The sequence below is a fragment of the Myxine glutinosa genome, chromosome 8 (genome assembly GCF_964187855.1).
Source record: "Myxine glutinosa chromosome 8, kmMyxGlut1.1, whole genome shotgun sequence".
NCBI lineage: Eukaryota > Metazoa > Chordata > Myxini > Myxiniformes > Myxinidae > Myxine > Myxine glutinosa.
The window spans coordinates 150,634,385-150,659,269 of NC_136268.1; the positions used below are offsets into that span (position 1 = coordinate 150,634,385).

A 24,885-nucleotide genomic window follows, 5' to 3' on the forward strand; every position below is an offset into this window, starting at 1 on the left:
CTCCATTCAGCATGTCTCCGAGGTAGCAAAATGTTTTCACACCTTCCAGCTTCACGCCGTCTCCAAGATCCAACTCAACATTTCCTCCATCTGCAGCTCCCTCTGTGCACACCTTACATTTGAATGTAGCTGCCACACTGGTTAATGACCCTCTCAGACCACTACATTTTTGATGAACCCACTCAGCGCACATTGTACATTGAATGGAGTTCACTCCGACACCCTTCCTACACACAGCACAGGGCCACTTCCCAATTCTTTCCACCTCACCACATGCTTTACCACTTGCCATCACCTTCCTCTTTCCGATATTCACCTTCAGACCTTTTGTCTCCATACATTCCTTCCACTTGTTCATCTTTTCCTTCAGTCCATCAATACTTTCCGCAATCAACACCAGATCATCTGCATACAACAACTCCCACGGTAAACCCTCCTTTACGTTCTGAGCCAGCACCTCCATCACAGCTACAAATAGTAGTGGACTTAGTACCGACCCCTGATGCACTCCCACCTTCACCTCAAACTCACCACTGTTCCCGTCCTTCGTCCTTACAGCTGTGCGCGCTCTTTTGTACATTGCCATCACTACTCTGATCAACCATTCCTCCACTCCTAACTTCCTCAATGCCCATGTCAATACTTTGCGTGGAACCCTATCGAATGCTTTCTCTAGATCAACAAACCCAAGAAACAACTTCTTCCTCTTCTCGATGTACTTCTCCTGCAACTGCCTCACAATGAAAAGCGCGTCTGTCGTTCCTCTTCCTGGCATAAATCCAAACTGCATTTCGTCGATCTTCACTTTCTTCCTTATCCTCCTCTCCAACACCCTTTCCAATACCTTCATTCCATGCTCCAATAACTTTATCGCTCGGTACGAGCCACACTCCAGAGGGTCACCTTTCCCCTTGTATAGAGGGATGAGGGTACTCAGTTCCCAATCCACTGGAATGCGGCCTTCTTTCACCACCAGATTACAGATCTCTGCCATTCTCTTCACACCCCAACTTCCTGCTGCCTTCAACATATCTCCCACAACTCCCGTCGGCCCTCCCGCTTTTCTGCCCTTCATTGCTTTTATCTGGTCCTTTATCTTTTATCCCTGGTGTTGGGCTAGCGGCTAGGGTGCCGGCTTAGGATCCTAGGATCCTGGGTTCGAATCCCGGTCAATCGCTGAATTAACGCCAGGGGGGTTGACTCAGCCTGTCATCCTTCCGAGGTCGGCAAATTGAGTACCAGTTCACTGGTAATTCCCTGCTTGTCGTTAAAGGCGGCAAAAAGGGTTGGCGTCAGGAAGGGCATACGGCCGTAAAACATTGCTTCAAAAAGGGGACCGAAAAACAACAACAACCACAGTTCCCGAAAAAGGCCAACCCCCGCTTGCGGGGAAAAATGGCCTCTAAAGGTGGTTTATTTATTTTTTTTTTTATTGCTTTTATCTGGTGTTGGGCTAGCGGCTAGGGTGCCAGTTTTGGATCCTAGGATCCTGGGTTCGAATCCCGGTCGATCGCTGAATTAACGCCAGGGGGGTTGACTCAGCCTGTCATCCTTCCGAGGTCGGCTAATTGAGTACCAGTTCACTGGTAATTCCCTGTTTGTCGTAAAAAGGCGACAAAAAGGGTTGGCGGCAGGAAGGGCATCCGGCGGTAAAACATTGCTTCAAAAAGGGGACCCAAAAAAACAACAACAACCACGGTCCCCGAAAAAGGCCAACCCCCGCTTTGCGGGGAAAAATGGCCTCTAAAGGTGGTTTTTTTATTTATTGCTTTTATCGCTTCCTCAACTTCCTTCTCAGTTATCTTCTCTGCCAGTCCTAAAACTGGGTTACTCTCTATGTTGCCATCCCATTCATTCTCTGTATTCAACAGCATTTCCATATATATTTTCCATCTTCCATTAATTCCATCTGGGTCGACAACGATTTGTCCCACTTCATCCTTCAAGCAACTCACCCCCATCACATCACACCTCTCTTTCGCTATCTGCTTTGCAATCCTGAATACTGCTTTCTGACCCTCTTCCGAATCCAAGCGTTCTCCGAACATTTTCCTGCATGCCTCCTGCGCCTTTGCTACCTCTTTCTTTGCAGCCTTCCTGGCTGCCTTATAACTTTCATGCTCTGCTGTTTCTGCTCCCGTACCCTTCGCCTTCTGCCACTCCTTGAACTTCTTCCTCTTCTCGTCAATCCTCTTTCCAACTTCATCATCCCACCACCATGTTTCCGAGTGCCTCGGTGGTCCTTTTGTCCATCCACATACCACACCAACGGCTCCCAACAGACTAGCTTTCATTGACATCCAACCACTTTCAGGCTCAACCACATCATCCTCGACCCTACTCAGCCTCTCTTTTAATGCCTCCCTTACTGTCACCTCTTTCAACCTCCACACCTTCATTCTCGGTTGGTACTTCACCCGCCGAGCTCTCCTTGCACCTTTCACCCTTATGTCGCAGACAACCAAGTGGTGCTGTGAAACAGCCTCCTCCCCTGGGATCACCTTTGTGTCCCGGAGGTGCCCCCTATCTCGCCTACACACCATCAGGTAGTCAACGGTTGTCGTCGACCCACCTGATGTGTATGTAACAAGCTTATTATCCTCTTTCTGGAACTGAGTATTACAAATCAACAAATCAGCTCCATCAGCAAACTCCAAAATCCTTTCACCTTCTCCATTTCACACACCATATCCGTAACCCCCATGAACTCCGTCAAAACCATCCATACTCCTTCCCACATGTCCATTTAGGTCTCCTCCTACCACAACAACTTCCTCATCTTTCACGTTTTCCAGCAGCTTCTCTATCGCACACCAGAACTTGTCCTTCTCTTCATCGCTTCGACCAACCTGCGGAGCATATCCCGTAAATAATAATGTGTAATAATAAATAATAAATAATAAATAATAAACGTAAATAATAATAAATAATGTGGAATAAGCTTTCGTAATTTTTTAAAGCTTTTTTTGTTTTGTTCCACTGCAAACTAAAGAAATATAAATGTGGATATAATAAATATATTTTAATTTCAACAATTTTCTGGAAGAAATGGTGCATTATTTGAAAAAGGTGCAAGGGTGCCAATATTTTGGCCACGACTGTATGACAAGTTATAAAAAATAATTCAAAATGTAAAAGGATGTATGGGAATATTTGCCAAAAAGAATGTAAACAAGGTAGGGATGGTCAAAAGAGATCATCATGTGAAAACATCCCGACATCTGAATAATAGTTGTTGCTCGTCCATCCTTCCCTCCATGTCCAAATTCCATCCCTCCCTTGATTGCTTCCATGTACAAATTCAGCCAGTGATATATTAAACTGCTAAAACAAACAACATGTACGATATCGCGCACGCACGCACAAGCACACAATTGTTTGTGGTGATTGTGAACCCAACTCTAGAGAGAGATGTATCTTGTCGTTTGTAGGTACAACAATTATTCAAAGAAAGATGGAGGTATGCTTCTCACATGATTAATCTATTGTGACCATCCCGATCCCGACCTTGTTTGCATACTTTTTGGCATATCAACCCTAAATCCTTTTACATAAAAATAAAAATAAAAGGTTTTTGTTACTAGTTTCCATGCTTTTTAAATGCCGTAGGTATTTACATGCTTGAGTTATACGTTGATTGCATTAAAAAGTGTTGCTATTATATGATGGGTAGCAAAAATAGAATACATGCATACATGCTATAATTCCTGCCCATTATATAATATCACTAGCAGGGTACCCATTCTACGCATGGGACTGAGGCCCGAGTCTCAGAAAAAACGTCTGACCCAATAAATTCCACATTCCTGTGCCACCTTCAGTCAGGCGTCAGGCATGGACAGCTGGTTCGTTGTTTGTGCATGAGGTCAATGGCGAAACTACAATTGCTGAATCCGCAAGTGTCACGGGTGGACCCCTCACATCATTTCCTCATTCTGCTTTAAACTCAATCTATATTTCCATTCCAAACATAATAATTCCAATCTTAAATTAATACTATAGCATTAATATAACAAAACGAAATATTAAAAACACTCGTGAGGTAAACGAATATAGACTGGATCATATAGATCATCTGACGTGATAACCAATATAGATGAATCTGCTGGTGAGAACGGGCGGATATGAAACTTTGTATGGGTCAAAAATCATAATTGAATCGAGGTATTTAATAAACCTCACACCTACCTTAGGACACCTGCTGGGACCCCAAAACGTTCCTCAGAAGGTTTTGTGAGGCTAGCCGCAACATTGAGGGAGTAGTTTCGTGACGGACGGACGGATGGACGCTCCTATTTTATAATATGGATGTACAGCATTATGGACGGTCATGTCCATGCCAGCTGTACACAGGCAGTCCACCACCATCCTCACATTTAGCATGTTGTAGAACCTTCCCAATCTAAAATGCAGTGGGTTCATGTTTAAACCAAGTCCTGAGCTTAAACCAATTTTGCGTTGGGCTCTCTAAAGAAAAGAAGAAGAATTACAAAACGGCTATTTTGGGTCGGTCAGCAATTATGTATTTTAATGACGTCCAAATTTTTTTTTAATGTCATTGCATGTGAAATCCTATACAGATGACCAATATAGGTACATTATAGGTTGAAAAGATTGTATCTCGGTTGATTTTTTGAGGATTTGTGTTGTATTAAACCTATGGGGTGTCAAGGTCATCCATACATAGGAAGTCTACCGACTTCCTGACTAGTTTGCATGGATGTGCAAACAATACCATGCAGCAATAACCAAGAAGGAAAGTCCTGCTTACCTGGTTCAGATTGAGGCTGCTTTCAATGCTCAGTGGTACGAGGTGTGGCAAAACCTTTCCGGCCAATATTTCTTTCGTAATTCCCAGCTTTTTGTGGCTGAAGGTGCACTTGTATATTCCTGCAAGCAACGATTAAGGAAGGAGGTGGGGGTAAGCGATGTGAAAATGTACCTTTGCTGGCAAGCAGGGATTGGCATGGGAGTGAAAGCGGCACAAATCACAGCAAACAATAAAATAAATAAATAATTTTTTTCTTCATATGTTCGAGGCCAGCAACAGCATTTTGGATACTTATGGATAATAAGCATCGAAATCCTTTCCCAATATAAATTGGCCTGAACCTTTAAAAAAGAAAATTTAATTGATAACCGAAAGCAGCTTTCCTCGTGGTTTGTAGGGAGGAAGAAGAGTGGACCGAATTGGGAGGGCGAATGTAAATGCACGAGGATGGGAATCCAAAGAGGGGAATGTTGCTCAATGACCACACACCACATTGGAGTTCGAGGAGAGATGGGACAAAATCAGATAGAAGTGAAAACTGGGCACCAAGCTGAAAACCTGGACATTGGTTCAACTTGATCAGACCTTGTACATTTGAAATAGCTAGAGGTAGGCACCAAATATAACCAGTAGCTGTGTTGAAAGTGCTCCGATATGGGTCTATTTCGAAATTTATCCCCTCACTCCCCTCATAATATTTGTGATTATGTAAACATTTAAAAAAATTTAATTTTGCCAGAATTAAAATTATCATCATATTAGTCAGATTATATTATTAGGATTAGTCTGGCATTCGTGAATCACTCTACGATTGCAACAAGCATCGACAAAAGGTTTCGTTCTTTCGATACAATGACAAATGGGTTTTCCCATCCACACTGTAGTTGAGCACTTCTGGCAAAATTAAACAGAGCAGGAAGTCACACAAGTGACCAAATTGAATGATTTTGTCGAAAGGAATAACAAAACAAGATGAGGTTTCCGTAATAATTAAAAACTAGAACGACACTCTTCGACGTCGCCACGTCGATGGATATGCCGCCGCCCACATTATTACATCATTATACATATTTGTACCAAGTTTGATTTAAATCCCTTCAGCTGGTCTCAAGTATCATATTATCACCTGACATGACCTCTAACCTTTGACACCAAAATGTAATGAGTTCATCTTTGCATCATAATATATACTTATACCGAGTTTGGTCAAAATCTCATCACTGGTTCACAGGTTAGCTTGGTAACAGAATTTTTACCTGATGGGACCTCTGACCTTTGACCCCATAATCTCATCAGTTTATCTTTACATCATTATACATACTTGTACCAAGTTTGACTTGGATCCCTTCAGCCGTTCTTAAGTTATCGCTGTAACGAAAACATATCACAGACGGACGGACACATGGACTGACAACCCGAATACATAATGTCTGCGGCTACTTCGTCAGCGGAGGAATAAACATAGGGGCAATACCCCTGGTGCTCACCTGGTAGAATAAACAGGCTACTACACAGACTAAAGGTATTTTAAATCAATTTCAATGGTTTCTAGAAGACAGGGCAGCATGTAGAATCATACTAACACGATCATAAGACTTTAAACAAACAAAAAATACTATTTTGTTGGGGCAACCCCTACCCCCCCCCCCCCTCCCATCCTGTATACCTCCTCAGAACCACAATTTTTCTAATGCCTTCTAATGTTTATAATGCCTCAGACCAACAATCATTGGTACATCAAGGGTGTTGAAGGTTGTGGTGAGGTTTCATTGAAATTGTGTATGTAGTTTCCGAGAAAAGCGCAAATACCTATTTTGGGGGGCAACCCCCAGTGGACCCCTCAAGGCCCGATTTTTAGCTCACCTGGAACGAAGTTCAGGGGAGCTTATGCGATGGCACGTCGTCCGTCCATCAGTCAGTCTATCTGTCCGTAAACACTTGAAACGTCTTCTCCGCAAACGCTGATGGGATTGCAACCAAATTTGGCACAAATTATATTTGTTGTGTTGTGACTAAAGTTTGTTCACGGCATTAAAAATCCTCCTCTCCTCCTCCAAACTTTGGTACATCACGGGTGGTGAAAGTTGTGGTCAAGTTTCATTGAAATTGTGTGTGTAGTTTCAGATAAGAAAGCAAATATCTATTTTGGGGGTCAAACCTGGACTCACTTCGACCCCCCCCCGCCCCCCCCCCCCCCCATAGACACCTTTAAACTTAGATTTTCTTTGTGCCGTGAACAAACCTCGGTACAACATGGGTGATGAAGGTTGAGGTCAAGTTTCATCGAAATATTGTGTGTAGTTTCAGAGAAAAAAGCAAATTCCTATTTTGGGGGGTCAAACCTGGATGCACTTTGACCCCGGTAGACCCCCTTGCACCCCGATTTTTTAAATGCCGTGAACAAACTTTAGTCACAACATAGCAAATATCATTTGTGCCAAATTTGGTCGCAATCCCATCAGCGGTTTCGGAGAAGAAGTTTCAAGTGTTTACGGATGGACGGACTGACGGGAGGACGACGCACAATCGCATAAGCTCTCCTGAATTTCGTTCCAGGTGAGATAACCATAGGGCTCAATGAGATGCTAAACTACCATGAAGTCACACACACACACACACACACACACACACACACACACACACACACACACACACACACACACACACACACACACACACACACACACACATAACAAACGAGGGCAGTGGACCGAGCTGTAGCAGTGTAGCATACACAATTCAAACGTAGGTCCTCAACATTATCAGGGAAGTTCAATAAAAAAATTAGCAAAGAAATCCTTCATAAACGTTGGTAGAAACGTTTTCAAAGCAGATTGGAGAATAATTTTGAGAATATTTACGAGATTATTCCCTCCTCCCACAAAAATACTTACTTTAATCCAACCCTAGAAAAGAAAACTTTCAAGAGAGACCCACCCAAAATGGCCATGAGCACAGCTGGTTCCTTGGAAGGGATCAGTTGCAAAAAGGGTAGGACCTCGTCGAGTACGAACCACTTGTCGAGGTGTTGCAGCAACTTCCCCATGCAGACAAGTGCATTGACGCGCACCTGGTACGGGTGCATCGATTATTCATTGGCCAGGTTTCCTATGCCAGGTGCATTGCGTGCGTAATTCAGAAGCCGTCCGGGAATCAATCGGGCACTTACAGCGAGAGAACTCGTCTGTAGGCAAGCATTCTTGATCCTTGGGAAAAGAGAATTCTTCATGGATGAAGATTCAATCAAACTTGCAAAAGTTGGAATAATGTTCAAGCACAGCTCCTGAAGAAAAAGATGGGTAGGGAGGGTGAGGTGAGGGGTGGAGGGTAGTGGGGGGGGGGGGGGGGGGGGGGGGAGGGAGGTAGGATTCAAATGCCTCCTGTTGTTTTACTTTGCTCAATACCCATGAGGCAGTAAACAAACACCAATGACAGTGGAATAACTCTATTTGGGCAAGAGTGAAGGGGCCGCGACAGTATCACGCAACTCGAGTGAAACTGCTTTGAATCAACCTGTTCAAGTGCTGGTACCTGAATCTGGATGGATGGAGCTTCAAGAGCTCGAAAGATCATGGGCAAGATGTGCTGCTTAATATCCTCTGCCGGAGTCTTTGTGAGAAGCAAATCCATCTTTTGCAAGAAAATCAGCAAAACCTGCCCAGCGGGGTAAAATACTCTCATGATGCATCAAAACAAAATCAAAAAGTAGCTTCTTTATCATCTTCTTCTTCTCGTCTTCCTTTCTCTACCAGTATTGAGATTCGAGGAATTTGCACAGGTAGCTCATCATAATGTAAACAGCAAAAAATAAATAAATCCCCATGGGGATTGACGGTTATTACCTCCACCACCGACGTTAGGAGCAGGGGTTATGATGTTTTCACCCCTGTCTGTTTGTTTGTCTGTGACAAGGATATCTCAGAAAGTTGTGGACGGATTCGGAGGTAATTTGGTGGAGAGGTTGGGTATGTTACAAGGACAAAATGATTAGATATTGGTGAAGATCCAAATGTTTTTAATGTTCTGATGTATCGTAGCAAATTTGGTCCTTATTGGTCATGTAGTTTGTGAGGAAAATATGTTTTAGTGAATATGAGGGGTTAGGGGAGGGAGCTTGTGGCCCCCTATCGAGGGGAGTCATGGGGATGGGATGGCCCATGGGGAGCACAACCTAAGGATAGGGCATGGTCATGATGCTGCATGGCCAGTTTGGTCTGGATCTGGTTGTTGGTTTCTGAGAATATTTTTGAATGAAATACCAATATTTGAGGCAAAACCCCCTTAAATCCCCAATAAATGGTCGGATCCAGATGGGGAACACAACTTCACGGTACCTTGCTGTCCTGATGCATTGTACCAAATTTGGTCCGTATCACGCATGTAGTTGTGGAAATGTTTTAGTGAAAATTAGGGATTTGAGGAGGGGCCCCCTGGCCCTGTTTCATGGGAGATATGACCATGAGGAGCACAACTTAAGGTTAGTTCATGATCCCGATGCCTCGTGGCGAGTTTGGTCTGGATCTGCCTGACGGTTTCTGAGAAAATGATTTTTTAATGAAATACCAATATTTGGGGCGAACCCCACTTTTTACCCTCTTTATACAGGGTGCATCCAGATAGGGAGCACAACCACATGAGACCTTGCTGTACTGATGCATCATACCAAATTTAGGCCATTATAAATCGGTCGGGTAGTTTGTGAGATGTTTTAGTCAAATGTTAGTGTACGTACATTCACCGGCCGGACACCGGGACCCACTCTGAGGCCATTTCATAGAAATAACTGAAAAAGTTTCTGTTTTGTATTAACCAATTTGGATCAGTCCAAAATAATTGAGCAAACAAAGGACAGTTTTAACTTAGTCTGAAGACTAATCTTGTGAACCTGAAGCTGCCAACACCACACTCCACTTCCCTTCCCACCAACTGACCACCACCGCACGCTCCTCCTCCACAACCCCAGGTTTGAATCAAATATACCTCTTCGATTTGTTCATCAGCCCCTTATGTCAGTCATTTATGCCAAAATGCAATGTGAATGCCTTTTGTACAAAAATGCAGGAGATAACAGCGAGCTTTTGCCCCAAACTGAAAGACAGTGTTCAGCGATGCAACTATCTTGCTGAAACCCCAACAGAATAGCCAACACTATTATCTATCAAGTGCACCCCATTGGGGATCACGCCTAAATTAGACAACACAATGGCAACCCGCGAACAACAATTAAAAAGAGAAGCGAAAGTTATGAAATTAAATTTAGCTTTTTGGAACAAATCAGAAATTTATTTGATCTTTCTTGCGTATAACAAATTACAGCTCACAGATCTAAGTCTAAGCTGGACAGCCAAGTTACAGCACTGTCTGTTGTTAGGTGTTTTTTGCCCTAAATACAAACACAACAACAACAACAACAGGCATTTTAAGGCCATTTTCCCTGCTAGAGCGGCGGTTAGCCTTGCGGGCCCCATGACAATCTTCTCCATTTTGCCCTATTTTCTGCATCTCCCCTTGTTAACCCCCTTTACCTGCATTTTTTCTTCCACCACCTTTAGCCAAGTCTTTCTCGGTCTTCCCCATCCTCTACTTCCTTCTACATTCATTTCCATCACTCTTCTCACCCAGTCACTTTCATCCTTCCTCAACACATGACCAAACCATCTCAACCTGTCTCTCTTCACAGCATCCATCACAGGCTCTACTCCTATAAATCTTTTGCAATTCATCATTTGTCTTCCTCTCTCTCAACGATACTCCACACATCCACCGAACCATTCGCATTTCCACCTTTTCCAGCCTTCGTTGCTGCTCTATGTTCATTACCCATGTCTCGCTCCCATAAATCATAACACTTCTCACACATGCAGCATACACCTTTCCCTTCAGCTTCAACGACACTCCCCTCCTCGTCAGCATGCCACTCAGTTCCCGAAACTTCTTCCATGCACTTCTCACTCTAGCAACCGTTGCCGAGTCTGATCCACCTTCTCCATTCAGCATGTCTCCTAGGTAGCAAAATGTTTTCACACCTTCCAGCTTCAGGCCTTCTCCAAGATCCAACTCAACATTTCCTCCATCTGCAGCTCCCTCTGTGCACACCTTACCCTTGAATGTAGCTGCCACACTGGTTAATGACCCTCTCAGACCACTACATTTTTGATGAACCCACTCAGCGCACATTGTACATTGAATGGAGTTCACTCTGACATCCTTCCTGCACACAGCACAAGGCCACTTCCCAGTTCTTTCCACCTCACCACATGGTTTGCCCTAAATCCTTTGTCAAATTCCCGTAGTGACAATTATTCACGATGTGATAGTCTGATCTGGGCAACCACAGTCACATGTTGGGTCTTTGAAATCCCATTTGTGGAGGTGGCGTGAAGTCCTTGTATATGGAGAGTACGGATCCTGATGAGCGCAGACCGCTCTTTCCGGGGGGAAGGTGGGGTGAGGAAAGGGGTCAAAACCTGGAGCCTCTTCTGTCGGATCACTCGCCAGTTGTTAGCAATTTTGTTATCTGTCCACAGAGTGCGCCACTCATCCTTTGTGTTAAACTACGCATCACTCAGAACATTTTCAGAGCCTCAGAAAGGTTTGTGTGACTTGAGTTGTATATTTGGTATATTCTGAAGTTCGTCATGGATTGGAAGATCTGGGTTGGCTTTATTGCGATTAAACTCTCCCAGCATTCTTGCCTTCCGGCACACATGAGGGGTTGGGATGTTAGACAGGACAAGGAGCCACTGCACATGTGTCGATTTCAATGTACCGCTGTTTATCCGCATCAGTGTTTTGATAACACTTATTTTGATAATAACACATTAATGCTTTCTGTATGTTATCTCTGGTTCTTAGTTTTCATAATAAAACCTCAAAAAAACACTTATTTGATAATAAAGTAAAACAAAAGAAAAGCTATCGAAAAAAAGAAAGCAGCAAAGCATTAGGAAGCACACACACCTTTAAATTATGCACATGAGGTGATGTACAGAATGCGTTACTCGCAGCAGAAGCTTATGTCAAGCAAATGGGCACAGAAAGTGACAGACGTACAGAAAACACAGATAAGCCAGGTCACAAGTGAAGAAACAAAGCACAGGGAGGAGAAGGAAGACTTACCATGTGGCTTGCCTTCAGGATAGCAAGGGAGGGAAACATTGGGTGAAAAAGAAGTTCTGACAGAAGTCGCTAACAATGCAGAGTTACAAGTGCAGAGGCTAGTCACGGGTTGAAATTGAGCGGCAACCACACAGGTTGAAAATTTTCAGGGACTCTTTGCAACTACCAAAGTAGCTTCCTAAAAACTCTGATCAATACAACTACATACTGTTGCATGCTCTTAGGGGATGGGGATGTGTGCGATAACCCAGGGGGTGCAATCAGGTGGAGCCAGTTGCGGCCTAGATTGAGTGGCTGGAGTAAATAGGCAGTTTAACTAAATACTAGTGAGATAGGATTCATGCCACATTGTTAATAGAAAACTAACTCTGTTTGCAATTTACCCAAACCTGTCTTTAACTAAGCACACAAAAGTAATACCACAAAATGAGTCAGTTAAAAATCTCCAAATTTTGAAACAAAGGGGGGCAGTTACAGTATTTGGGCACATTGAGACGTCACAACGAACACATGATGATCGACTTAACGGCAGTTGTAAACGAGTTACAATGAAGCATATATGGTCGCCTTGATAGTGCAGTGAGCAGTAGAGGCAGTTGGAACTCATTTATCACGAAGGCAATTTACGTGTTTTTGATTTATAATTTCAAGAGCAAATATTTACTTGTTTCCAAGGGTGAAGAATGCTCATCATAATGCCTTGAAGACATAAATAACAAGAATGCATTGCATATGAAAAGTATGCAGTAGGTGTTGTCACACAATGTCAAATCAGACATGCTACCAAGGGTTGAAAATGAAAAAAAAAAAAAAAAGTTAATGTTTGTTTTTGGCACGCTACTCCTACAGTTCTAGCCAGATTACATCCAGACTTGCTACATAGGATCAACAAGATCCCAATTAGTGTATAGGGGTGTTTTTATCTTTGCCAGTGGTCTTGGGGGGGGGGGGGGGGGGGGAGGAATTCTCTATGCAAGTGTGTATCGTGTAGCGCCGCCTCCAGGTGGGAGAGGGTATTACATGTCCCCACCCTTACAGTACCGTTCGTATTCCTGTAGCCACGTTTTCCAGTGCAGTGAGGTGTTTTGAATTATAAGCAGTCAGCATGTTTTTGCTTCATGCATGTAACCTGGGAAATTTTTGTTATTATTTCCGGGAGCGATTGAGGGAGCTGTCAGTTGCCTATACACCAATCAAATAAAGGTGTGTGTCAGAAGAACGTGTTGCATGCTTGGAACATGGTCACCCTTAGGGCGGGTATTCTGCTAGTATCTATAAAAAAAAGAATAGGAGCAAACCTGAATGGGCTCTTGAAGCTTGAAGATGGGAATGAGATCGGGCAGCACAAGGTCTGTGTACTCGGCACGGGAGCAATCCACAGAAATTAACAACACGTTCGGCAGAACAAAAGGCACCATGTTTGGATTTACAAACTCCGTCACAAGGCATGGCAAAACGCGCTGCTGAACCACTCGCTGAAGATGAGAAGGGGGTGGGGGGAGTTGCGAGAGGGGAGAGAGGGGTTCAATCATATGGAAAGCCGATTTAATTTGTTGTGCTCGACGTGAAAGATCGTATATTTTATCCTGTTAGAGGGGGGTTTGGGCAGAACAAAATTTCTATAAGGAGCATTTTAATTCCCATCCGAAGCGGCTCCATTGCCACACATTCTGTAGACCAGAACAGGTGAAAAATATTATACCTTCCTGAAGATCATTATAGAGCCAGTTGGATTTTACTGACAATTCCATAGCAACATGGTAATTCTCCTCAGCCTTGCTGCCTTTTGAATCCAATCTTCAGCTGGATACCAGCCTTCAATTTCAATGATGCCAGTCCAGTGTTCTCACCACCAGGCCACCGTTTTGTAATAATGAGGATTTTATCTAGAGGAAGCCTCGAGTGGTGACATGCTAATATAAATTGTAATTAAATTCCCTTGCCAGTTTCCATGATGCCTTTGCTGTTGCAGTTTTCAATGTGAGAATCAAGGAAGGTCAGACCTTGGGTAATTGTGGTAGCACTTTCGGCAAGCCTTTGAAGAACTGTGACTTTTGCAGGTTGTCACGCTGGAACAGCGTGTCCAAGTACTGCAGAGTCGCAGCACCGACATCTTCGAAGTAAGGGATCTGTGGGTGAAGAATGGTACATACATGGACACAGTTAACAGTATACAGTCGCCTTTGGTGCAATCGTTTGGAAAAATTTGCAACAAACAAAAAGATAAAATACTATTAGTTATCAAAAATGGCAAAAGCTGAGGGGAGATATCACTTGGTCTTACTCGGCACAAGATACCAATTGGTATTCCACAATTATATTTTTGTACACTTAGTCGAGGTTCGTATAAGAGCTAACACATAGAATATATAATAAAGGCCTCTCTGAGCGAGAGACAAGAAAGGGAGAGAGAGGGAAGCACAACAACAGTAGGAAACAGGGACATCAGGAGATCTGTGGAAGAGAGAGGGCTGGGGCAGGGTACATGGGATAAACAAGATGGACACTACATGGACTTTCAGGAAATAAATTGGAATTTGAAGGTGTGTTTGAGGTGGATTAACGGGGGTACAAAAGATCAAGGTTTTGGATGAGGGAAGATATCAGATGGTGGTGAACAGCTGTTTTAAAGACCTGGAGGGAAGAGTGGGATTGCGGAGTGTGGGAGTTTGTTCCAGAGGTGGGAAAAAAAGAGGAATAAAAGAATTGCGGAATGAGGAGGAATGAAAAACAAAGAGGAATGAAGAAACGGATTTGACCAGGCGCCACCAGGATTTGGAGGAAGGAGACAGGTTTGAGAGTTCATTCTTGAGTGTGGAGAGATAGTGCTTCCTGGCACTCCTGAGGGTAGACACACACTTATTCTGAGCTATGTGGAAGGAACTGAGATTGCCTTCAGTTGGATTCGTCTTCCATGAGGCGAAAGCAAGTTATTTCACGGCAACTGCCTCACCACAGGATTCAGTGTACCATGGACAGGAGGAAGGATATGACAACTGAAGGCGAGATGGGATAAATCTGTGCATGAGAGAGAGAGAGAGCAATTTTCTTTGGAATAATTCCCAGGATGAGTTGATGTCCGAGACAGTAGAGATGGGAGACCAGTCCAGATGTTTGATGGCTGCTTGAAGACCATGCCAGTCAGCCTGAGTGAAATGCCAGACTCATCGGTACTGAGGAGGCTCTCTGAGGACAGCCAGAGATATGTCCACTTTAACAAGAAAATGATCAGATGAATATATAAAGATTGTCTTCATAAGTGGCACGTGGCACGGACCAAATGTGGCACGTGGTCTTCATAAGACAGATTATGGCCAAGCGAGAGCTCATAAGGTTTAAGAGACTCAATTTCTTTGAAGGGATGGTCACAAAAACGACTTTAAGATTTAAAAAATTTCCTGTTGTTTTTTTCTGGAAAGAAATTGTGAGGAAAAGATATTTATCTTGGTTGAAAGACCTGTTCTAGGTGACAAACAAAATTCTCATCTTGTCTCGAGGCAAGAGGAGATGAACTGATGCATTAGATGAGAACCTGGTGGAAGTGATTCCAGGAACCGTTAATGTCAGAAGCAGAATATGTTAGTGACTGGTCCTTGAGGGAAAGAACAGAACAGAGAAATACAACGTATAGAATGAAGTATTTAGCCTCATCCTTCGATGCCACCATAGAGCTGATACCTCCAGTTGGCTAGCATGATGGCGGCAATTTCCCCAACTCCACAGCAGAAGAGAACCAGTGAGTGTGGGAATGCATAAGAGCATCCGTGTTAGTTCAAGAGAAAATAAACAAAGCAAGTCACTATTACAAGGAGACTATGCAATAGAGGATCATGGAAGAGCAAGAGGTTTTATAATAGGGGTAAAGACAAGTGTATGGTATGTGGAAGATAGAAATGTTGATGAAAACAATGACACTTCAAATTGGATATAGCCCGTTACATCAATAGACTGAACGATCAAGGAGAGATGAAAGCAAATGAAAGGCAAGACAATTTTGCCACTTCAAACAAGTGGAACATGTCTTTCAATCCTGACAAATCGCACACTCTTACAATGTCTCTCCGAAAGGACCGACTGGAAAACCCTCCCATCTACTTTCTCAACAATCCTCTCCAAGAAGTTCTGTCACTCAAGCTTTTGGGTCTCACTATCTGCCATGATCTTTCTTGGGAAAACCACATTTACAAGCTGGCCTCCAAAGCCAGTCGCCAACTGGGCATCCTCCGTCGTGCGAAGTCCTTCCTTGGCACACCTGAGCTCCTCACCACATACAAGGCTTTCATCCGCAGCTCAATGGAATACTGTTCCCCCCTCTGGGCTGGTGCTCCTGCCTCACACCTCACGTGGCTTCACGCTGTTGAAACCAAAGCTTTCAGAATCATTGGAATCTCCTGCGATGAAGTTAACTCCGAGGGCCTTTCACTCACTCACCGCAGGCAGGTTGGTGGTCTTTCTGTCTTCTACTGACTCCTCTCCGGCCTTGCTCCCCCAACTCTCTCTGTGCTCTGTCCCCCAAATATTCCTCCAGGTCGCACAACATCTGCCAGCAACCCTCTTATGGTTAAACTGCCAAAATCTAGGCTCTCTGCTCACCTTCACTCTTTCATTCCCCTTTTCTCCCGCCTCTGGAACAAACTCCCTCACTCTCTTCAATCCCACTCCACCCTCCAGGTCTTTAAAACAGCTGTTCACCACCATCTCTTATCTTCCCCCATCCAAAACCTTGATCTTTTCTACCCCCGCTAATTTCACCCCAGATCCACTTTTTGGAAATTCCAACTTCTTTCCTGGAAGTCCTTGCAGTGTTCATATGTTTTATACCTCTCCCACCTCCCCCAAAGCCCTCGCCCTCCCACATTTCTCCCGTTGTCCCTGCTCTCAAATGTTGTGTTTGTGTCCTTCCCCCTCTCTCCCCATCTTGTCTGCCGCTCCCCTTATTTTTTGTGTTTTGTGTGTCGGTTTGACTTTTTGTGTGATTAATGTTAGCTCTTTCACGAGCCTCGATCTTGTATCCAAAAAAAAAAAAAAAAAAAATCGTTTGATTTGAAACGCCATAGATCAAGACAACTTCTGGCAGCATCAATAAACAAGTCCACACTGATAGTATACAAGATATCTCTCTTCCTATGTCATTGATCATGATCAATTTAAAGAACAGATACTGAATTGGAGTCATCAGAATGAACCCGAATCAGCAAAGAGCCTTCCTCCCTCGACTATAAGGACAATTAGTATTAACGTCACCAAAATAAAATGGAATGCTGAAAGTTGGAGCCCAGGTAGTAAGACTGTAAGAATTATGAAAGGTAGGGACAATGTCATGGAAAAGCTTCTCAGCATGTGGATCGAGGTTCAGAGTCAGAGGAATGTTCCCATGAGTTTGATGATGATCCAGGAGAAAGCCAAGTCACTTTGGGAAGACTTTAAAGAACATGAGGGACGTGAGGGAAGTGCTAGTATTCGTGAAAATGATTTAAGGAAAGCCATGGATGGTTTGAGCGGTTCAAGAAGCGTGCTAATCTGCACAATATTCGAGTGACTGGAGAGGCAGCGAGTGCAGACGTTACTGCAGCAGATTCATTCCCGGGAGGATTGAAGAAAATCATTGAGGAAGGTCACCACTCGACGAAGCAAATAATTATGGTAAACGAAACTCCCACAACAAGCACAGAAACTCCATCGATAAGCAACAACCCTTCAACAAGCAAGGAAACATTGCCAGCCTCATCGTCTCAGTAACCGCTCCATCCCCACTCGCTGCGCAACACAGATTTTGGTGAGCAACAACAGTACCGTACACATTTACAACCATCCATAATTTTGTTTATTTAAACATTTATTTACATTTTTTATTGATATACAGTATTTAGTTATTATGCCTTTAGGATATATTAACAGGAACTGTATTTACACATTTAGTCTTCACTTAGGTTAGAGTTAGATTAGGAATTTCCATGCAGTTACACATGATCTTCAATTTGTAACATGCCCATGGGAAAATTGTTTTCGATTCACATTTTTTTGTCTTACATTCAGTTTTTAGGAACGCATCTCAAGTGTAAATCAAAGAGTCACTGTGAATCTTAAACCATACCTTGCCTAACTGGTCAGCATCAGGACGCACAGTCGGGGCAACGTTCAACAGCATCTTCAGGTGATCACGAACACCTTCAGGTACATTGCGCAGCACAGAAGGGCTTAGACGACTTAGCTGAAAAGAAAAATGCAATTAAATTTATTAAAACAAATAAATGCAATGAGGAAATGGCAAGATTCCAGAGGAATGATGTCACACATATGTTCCTACAATTGTACAACTAGCATGAGCATAATAAATTGTGGGCTATTTGGGTATTTATTTAACTTTGTAATACGAGCTTGCGCAACATGTGACTTCCATTGCATCATTCCTGGAGGATGTACCATTGTATCACCGATGCAATGCCCGCTGTAGTTTAGGAAATGGATTTTGGATTCGGCCAGGATGAATGAATGAATGATCGTTTTAAGGCCATTTTTTTCCCCACTAGAGTGGGGGTTGGCCTTGCGGGCCCCATGACAATCATAGTTCCCTGTTTGAGGCAATGTTTTTATGGCCGGATGCCCTTCCTGACGCCAACCCTTGGTCGCCTCTTACAATGCACAGGGATACGGTGTACCTATTCTAAATCGGGGTACACACCGTGATCATTCATCCCAGCAAAGCTGGTACTCAATTTGCCGACCTCGGAAGGATGACAGGCTGAGTCAACCCCCCTGGCGTTAATTCAGCGATCGACCGGGATTCGAACCCAGGATCCTAGGATCCCAAACCAGCACCCTGACCACTAAGCCAACACCAGGCTACACCAGGATTCCGCCAGGATGCCGACGATAAATCGCCTACTCTATCAAAAGACAATGTAGGATCTTTAATGTCCACCAGCAATCAATGTTAGCAGTCCCAAGCTTACCATCCATCCAAGGGATGGCACAACTAGGATTTTGGTTGGAATTGCATTGTAGTTGAGATATTATTGTTTTTTGAGGATAATTATTTTTTGTAGTGTCATGTGGCATTCAAAGACCATTGTTCCCCTGAAGGGTAAGGGTCTAAAAGGTCACCACGTCTGCCCCATAATTTGGGCATGGATCAGCATCTCAGACACTCGACCTCGCCTAATCTGCCACTCTTGATTGGCTGAGCGATCCAGTCGGCGATCCACTAATGGCGGCACTTAATGTGCGAACCCAATCTGTCAATCTAATGGGTTAATTTGCCAAATCACTACTAGTTATGGAGCCTGCTCCCAATGACCGCACAAGAGTTCATCAAACGGAGATTTATTGCAACAAAATTAAGAGCACGACCGCATTGCGTTGAGACTGTAACAAATGAATAAATAAGAAATAAACCCAACGTGCCATCGGGAACCCGACAGCTTAAACAACTATGGCCTTATCGACTCACTCAGGGCATACGGGACAGAGAGAGAAGACTGGGCAAAGAGAAAAGGAAACCTGCTCCACATGCTCACGCATGATGCTCACACACACAGCATGCATCTTTTCTCTGGATGTGCAGCGGATCGGTTCAGAGCAGTCCATGCGGCACCATACTTGCCTGTCCAACCACAATGCAAGCAAAGCACAAGCACAGGAACACCAGGTTGGGTAAGCGCCTAAAAACAGGAAGGTACCGAGAAGCAGCAGGGACCCAGAAGCAAGAGCAACCACCCAAACCAACCATGCGAACAACACAGCAGTAATGTCCCGTGCAGCTTATTGGACCACCGGCAGTGCGCCCATTGGCTGCTGCGGCCTGTCAGGTGACGATTGATCTGCTGCGCTAATTCGTGGGCAAACCAGGAAAATTCCATACCCAGACAGTCTGTTGGCCTTGAGCATACCAGATGTCCATATATGGTCATGCATCTTGTTTTGTTCGACCTTTAGCCCACATATGCCCTTATGTGATCCACTCATTGCTGAAAGTTGCTCAGAATGGAAAAGTACACAAAGACAGATGTACATGAAGGGTACAAGATATACATGAAGATGTTCAATAATGTAGGGAAGGGGAAATGGAAGAGCTTAGACACAAACACTGGGGCAGGGAATTATATGGCTCTCCAAACATGTGCTCGCCACCAACTCCCATTCTTATGGGAATTGCATTACACTTATTCTAACATGCACTACGAAATATATATTCTAATCTATGCCCCATTTTATCCTCCGAGACAAAACCCATAATATTATTACGGATCTGGTTTTGGGGATAGTAGTGCATGTTAGCATAAGTATAACATAATTCCTGCAATTAAAAAAGGTGTTGGGCATGTGTTTAGAAAGATCTAGTCACCCCACCAAAGTGTCTATATCTATACTCTTTCCCCTCTGCATTCTGGAACCTCCCTCGTTATAATCTGTCCTTGTATGACCTTTCTTTTGACTGTAGTCAATTGGTGCAGTCACAGAGCGCGATCGTGGGGTCAGCATGAGGACACAAGACAGAGAAGAGACACCACCATATATGGACATCTGGGACATTCAAGGCCGACTTTGATCGAGCAGAATTTCGCTGGCTTGCCCCACCAAACAGCCCAGGCCATTGATCTTTGCCTGACAAGCCACATCAACCAATGGGTGCATGCAGCGGATGGTCCAACATGTCCCACGGGACTTAATAAAAGCCAAAACAACAGTGCTGGCTCGCTCTCTGCTCTTCTTTATGGTGCTCACTCTGCTTCTGGGTCACTGCTGAGCATGGTTGGTGGCTGTCCCTGATGCTGCCCAGAGCCTGCCTGCCCTCACAACAGCCTGTTACTCCGGTGCTTTGTGGGGCACTTACGACTTGGTCTCACCGACATGCTAGGCAACGCAGGGACAGCCTCGGACCGATCCGCTGCACACTGGGAGAAAGACCACACAGCGCACGCAAGCATCCCACATGGAGCACGTTTCGCTTTTCTCTCCGTCTCTTCTATTCTCTCTCCCGCATACCTCCAAGTGAATGCAATAAGATACTCGTTTTAGTCGGTCGAGGTCCGAAGGGCAAAAGGGCAAACTGGGTTCTTTTATTTATAATCGTTTGTTACAGTTACAGTTTTACAGTGTTACAGTTTTGGCGTCAGGAAGGGCATCCGGCCATTAAAACATTGCCTCAAAAAGAGAACCATGACAATTACAACTACATATGGGCAGGGTACAGCCCGAAGGCATGTAGGAAAGGCATGTAGGAAAATGTTCGGAGAACGCTTGGATTCGGAAGAGGGTCAGAGAGCAGTATTCAGGATTGCAAAGCAGATAGCGAAAGAGAGGTGTGATGTGATGGGGGTGAGTTGCTTGAAGGATGAAGTGGGACAAATCGTTGTCGACCCAGATGGAATTAATGGAAGATGGAAAAGATATATGGAAATGCTGTTGAATACAGAGAATGAATGGGATGGCAACATAGAGAGTAACCCCGTTTTAGGACCGGCAGAGAAGATAACTGAGAAGGAAGTTGAGGAAGCGATAAAAGCAATGACGAGTAGAAAAGCGGGAGGGCCGACGGGAATTGTGGGAGATATGTTGAAGGCAGCAGGAAGTTGGGGTGTGAAGAGAATGACAGAGATCTGTAATCTGGTGGTGAAAGAAGGCCGCATTCCAGTGGATTGGGAACTGAGTACCCTCGTCCCTCTATACAAGGGGAAAGGTGACCCTCTGGAGTGTGGCTCGTACCGAGCGATAAAGTTATTGGAGCATGGAATGAAGGTATTGGAAAGGGTGTTGGAGAGGAGGATAAGGAAGAAAGTGAAGATCGATGAAATGCAGTTTGGATTTATGCCAGGAAGAGGAACGACAGACGCGCTTTTCATTGTGAGGCAGTTGCAGGAGAAGTACATGGAGAAGAGGAAGAAGTTGTTTCTTGGGTTTGTTGATCTGGAGAAAGCATTCGATAGGGTTCCATGCAAAGTATTGACTTGGGCATTGAGGAAGTTAGGAGTGGAGGAATGGTTGATCAGAGTAGTGATGGCAATGTACAAAAGAGAGCGCACAGCTGTAAGGACGAAGGACGGGAACAGTGGTGAGTTTGAGGTGAAGGTGGGAGTGCATCAGGGGTCGGTACTAAGTCCACTACTATTTGTAGCTGTGATGGAGGTGCTGGCTCAAAACGTAAAGGAGGGTTTATCGTGGGAGTTGTTGTTTGCAGATGATCTGGTGTTGATTGCGGAAAGTATGGATGGACTGAAGGAAAAGATGAATAAGTGGAAGGAATGTATGAAGACAAAAGGTCTGAAGGTGAATATCGGAAAGACGAAGGTGGTGGCAAGTGGTAAAGCATGTGGTGAGGTTGAAAGAACTGGGCAGTGGCCCTGTGCTGTGTGTAGGAAGGGTGTCGGAGTGAACTCCATTCAATGTACAATGTGCGCTGAGTGGGTTCATCAAAAATGTAGTGGTCTGAGAGGGTCATTAACCAGTGTGGCAGCTCCATTCAAATGTAAGGTGTGCACAGAGGGAGCTGCAGATGGAGGAAATGTTGAGTTGGATCTTGGAGACGGCGTGAAGCTGGAAGGTGTGAAAACATTTTGCTACCTCGGAGACATGCTGAATGGAGAAGGTGGATCAGACTCGGCAACGGTTGCTAGAGTGAGATGTGCATGGAAGAAGTTTCGGGAACTGAGTGGCGTGCTGATGAGGAGGGGAGTGTCGTTGAAGCTGAAGGGAAAGGTGTATGCTGCATGTGTGAGAAGTGTTATGATTTATGGGAGCGAGACATGGGTAATGAACGTAGAGCAGCAACGAAGGTTGGAAAGGGTGGAAATGCGAATGGTTCGATGGATGTGCGGAGTATCGTTGAGAGAGAGGAAGACAAATGATGAATTGCGAAAGATGATGGGAATAGAGCCTGTGATTGATGCTGTGAAGAGGAACAGGTTGAGATGGTTTGGTCATGTGTTGAGGAAGGATGAAAGTGACTGGTTGAGAAGAGTGATGGAAATGAATGTAGAAGGAAGTAGAGGACGGGGAAGACCAAGAAAGACTTGGCTAAAGATGGTGGAAGAAGAAATGCGGGCAAGGGGGTTAACAAGGAGAGATGCAGAAAATAGGGCAAAATGGAGAAGATTGTCATGGGGACCGCAAGGCTAACCCCCGCTCTAGCAGGGAAAATGGCCTTTAAAATGCATGTTGTTGTTGTTGTTTGTTACAGTTCTGATCGCCGGTTCATGGTGATGCTCTTTTGCAATGCTGCTAATGCAGTGCCCCCTGTATGTTAGGGTAGGATTGTGTAATTTGCTGAGAATGACAGCAATAGCTCACCTAATATTTGCAAACAACACCATTGCATCTTCCATGTCCACCAACTGATGCTGGCATATGGACACCCAGTTTAACATCTATCTGAAGGACGGCATACATGCCTTGCCCTGCCTGTGTTATGCCAGGATGAGAATTTACAGCCGGGTTGAGCTTCAAACCCAGGCAAGAGATCTCAGAGCCGAGTGTGCATACCTCGAGGCCATCCGGCCAATCTCATATTTTAAAACGAAATATTATTTTCCCACAACTGACATTTAGTGCCGGTTGTTAAAAGAACGCTGAGGACTTTACAAACAAACAAAAACAATACAAACAAGAAAGAGCAATCAGATATTGCACACCCTCGCCAGGACGTGTTTTTAGTGGCTTTTAATGCTTTTGTGTTAAAACAAATTTGGCGGCCGACCCACGTGACCAATGACATCATTTTTTTTTTTATCCACCAATTTATCCCTAGATGACGCTCAATAAATTTCATCTTGATCGGATGAAGTTTTGTAATTGTCGAATTATAACGTCATAATGGAGGAACCTATGACATCATCATTAACATATATTATTCTCCATGGAGAGATCTTTACAATGAGCCACCTCTCATTTTTTTCTAAGCAGCGCTTTCGGAGATATAGAGGTGCAAAGTTTTTCGCCTTTTCCAAGATGGTGCCCATACCACGTGACCTATGACGTCATAATTAATCATTTAAAAATTCTACAGGTCGAGTTGCACCTATGGTGAAAATTTCGTCAATCGGACCAACGGTTGCAGAGAAAATCCTATTTAGTGTGTGCGGTCAAACAGACAAACAAACAAATGGACTCAAATGCAATACCCTCTCCTCTGGCGAGGGTAACGAAGCCAAATGATTCTTTAAATATATATAAATATATTCACAACTCTACACCTCCCAGCACTTGCACGAGACACAGAGAGAAGAAGACTGGACAAAGAGAAAGGGAAATCTGCTCCGCATGTTCATGCACAGGGGTCGGCAACCTTAGGCACGGGTGCCACCATTTGCACGCGGCAGCGTAATCATTGGCACACTGGCGAAAGCAGTGCCCTCTCAGCTGCATGCCAAATCACCTCTTGAACAGCCATTGGCTGTTGCGCAGCCTGTCTTATTTAGTTTGATTGACGGTACGGCCTCCCGCTCACATTTCCCACAGGAATTGCAGTGCAGTTCAGGTTCGGTAGATAATGGCAACCCCGCTAGCTCATAAAGCTAAAGTAAAGGTTCAGGCATTCCAGCCCTCATGGATAGAAGAGTGGGGTTTTGTTTTTCAGAAGGACAGTGCTGTGTGTACTTTATGTTTTGAAAATGTTGTTTGTTGAACGTCGAGTGTTAAGCGCCATTTGAGACAAAGCACGAGAAAACTTTCAAAGATCAGGCAGACAAGGCAGAATCCATCAAACGTGCTGTGTCCGGGTATGGGAAGCAAGCCAACACCCTCAAAATATTTGCTACTGCTAAAAACCATGCGACTGAAGCATGCTATCGCATTGCTCATTGCATTGCGAAACGCGGAAAGCCATTCACTGATGGCGAATATATTAAGGAGGCTTTTCTCTGTAGCTCAGAGGTTCTGTTTGAAGGCTTACCAAACAAAGAGACAATCAAATCAAGAATAAAAGATATTCCCATGTCAGCTAGAAGTGTTGAGCGACGCATCAAAGAAATGGCAGAAAATGTCAGTGCGCAGCAAATAGC

At 44.2% G+C, this 24,885-nt stretch overlaps 1 protein-coding gene across 4 annotated transcripts in view; it reads right to left on the bottom strand.

The window, feature by feature from the left end:
- Positions 1–24,885, bottom strand: part of SCYL2 (SCY1 like pseudokinase 2) — an 89,134-nt gene that overhangs the window by 33,025 nt on the left and 31,224 nt on the right. For all 4 annotated transcript variants that reach the window (XM_078783847.1, XM_068125394.2, XM_068125396.2 and 1 more), the window contains exons 7-13: positions 17,985–18,101; positions 13,894–14,019; positions 13,189–13,365; positions 8,303–8,425; positions 7,941–8,054; positions 7,709–7,841; positions 4,772–4,890 (exon numbers count right to left, since the gene is read on the bottom strand). In XM_078783847.1, coding sequence (XP_078639973.1) covers positions 4,772–4,890; positions 7,709–7,841; positions 7,941–8,054; positions 8,303–8,425; positions 13,189–13,365; positions 13,894–14,019; positions 17,985–18,101 — 909 coding nt within the window. The remainder of the gene's footprint in view (positions 1–4,771; positions 4,891–7,708; positions 7,842–7,940; positions 8,055–8,302; positions 8,426–13,188; positions 13,366–13,893; positions 14,020–17,984; positions 18,102–24,885) is intronic.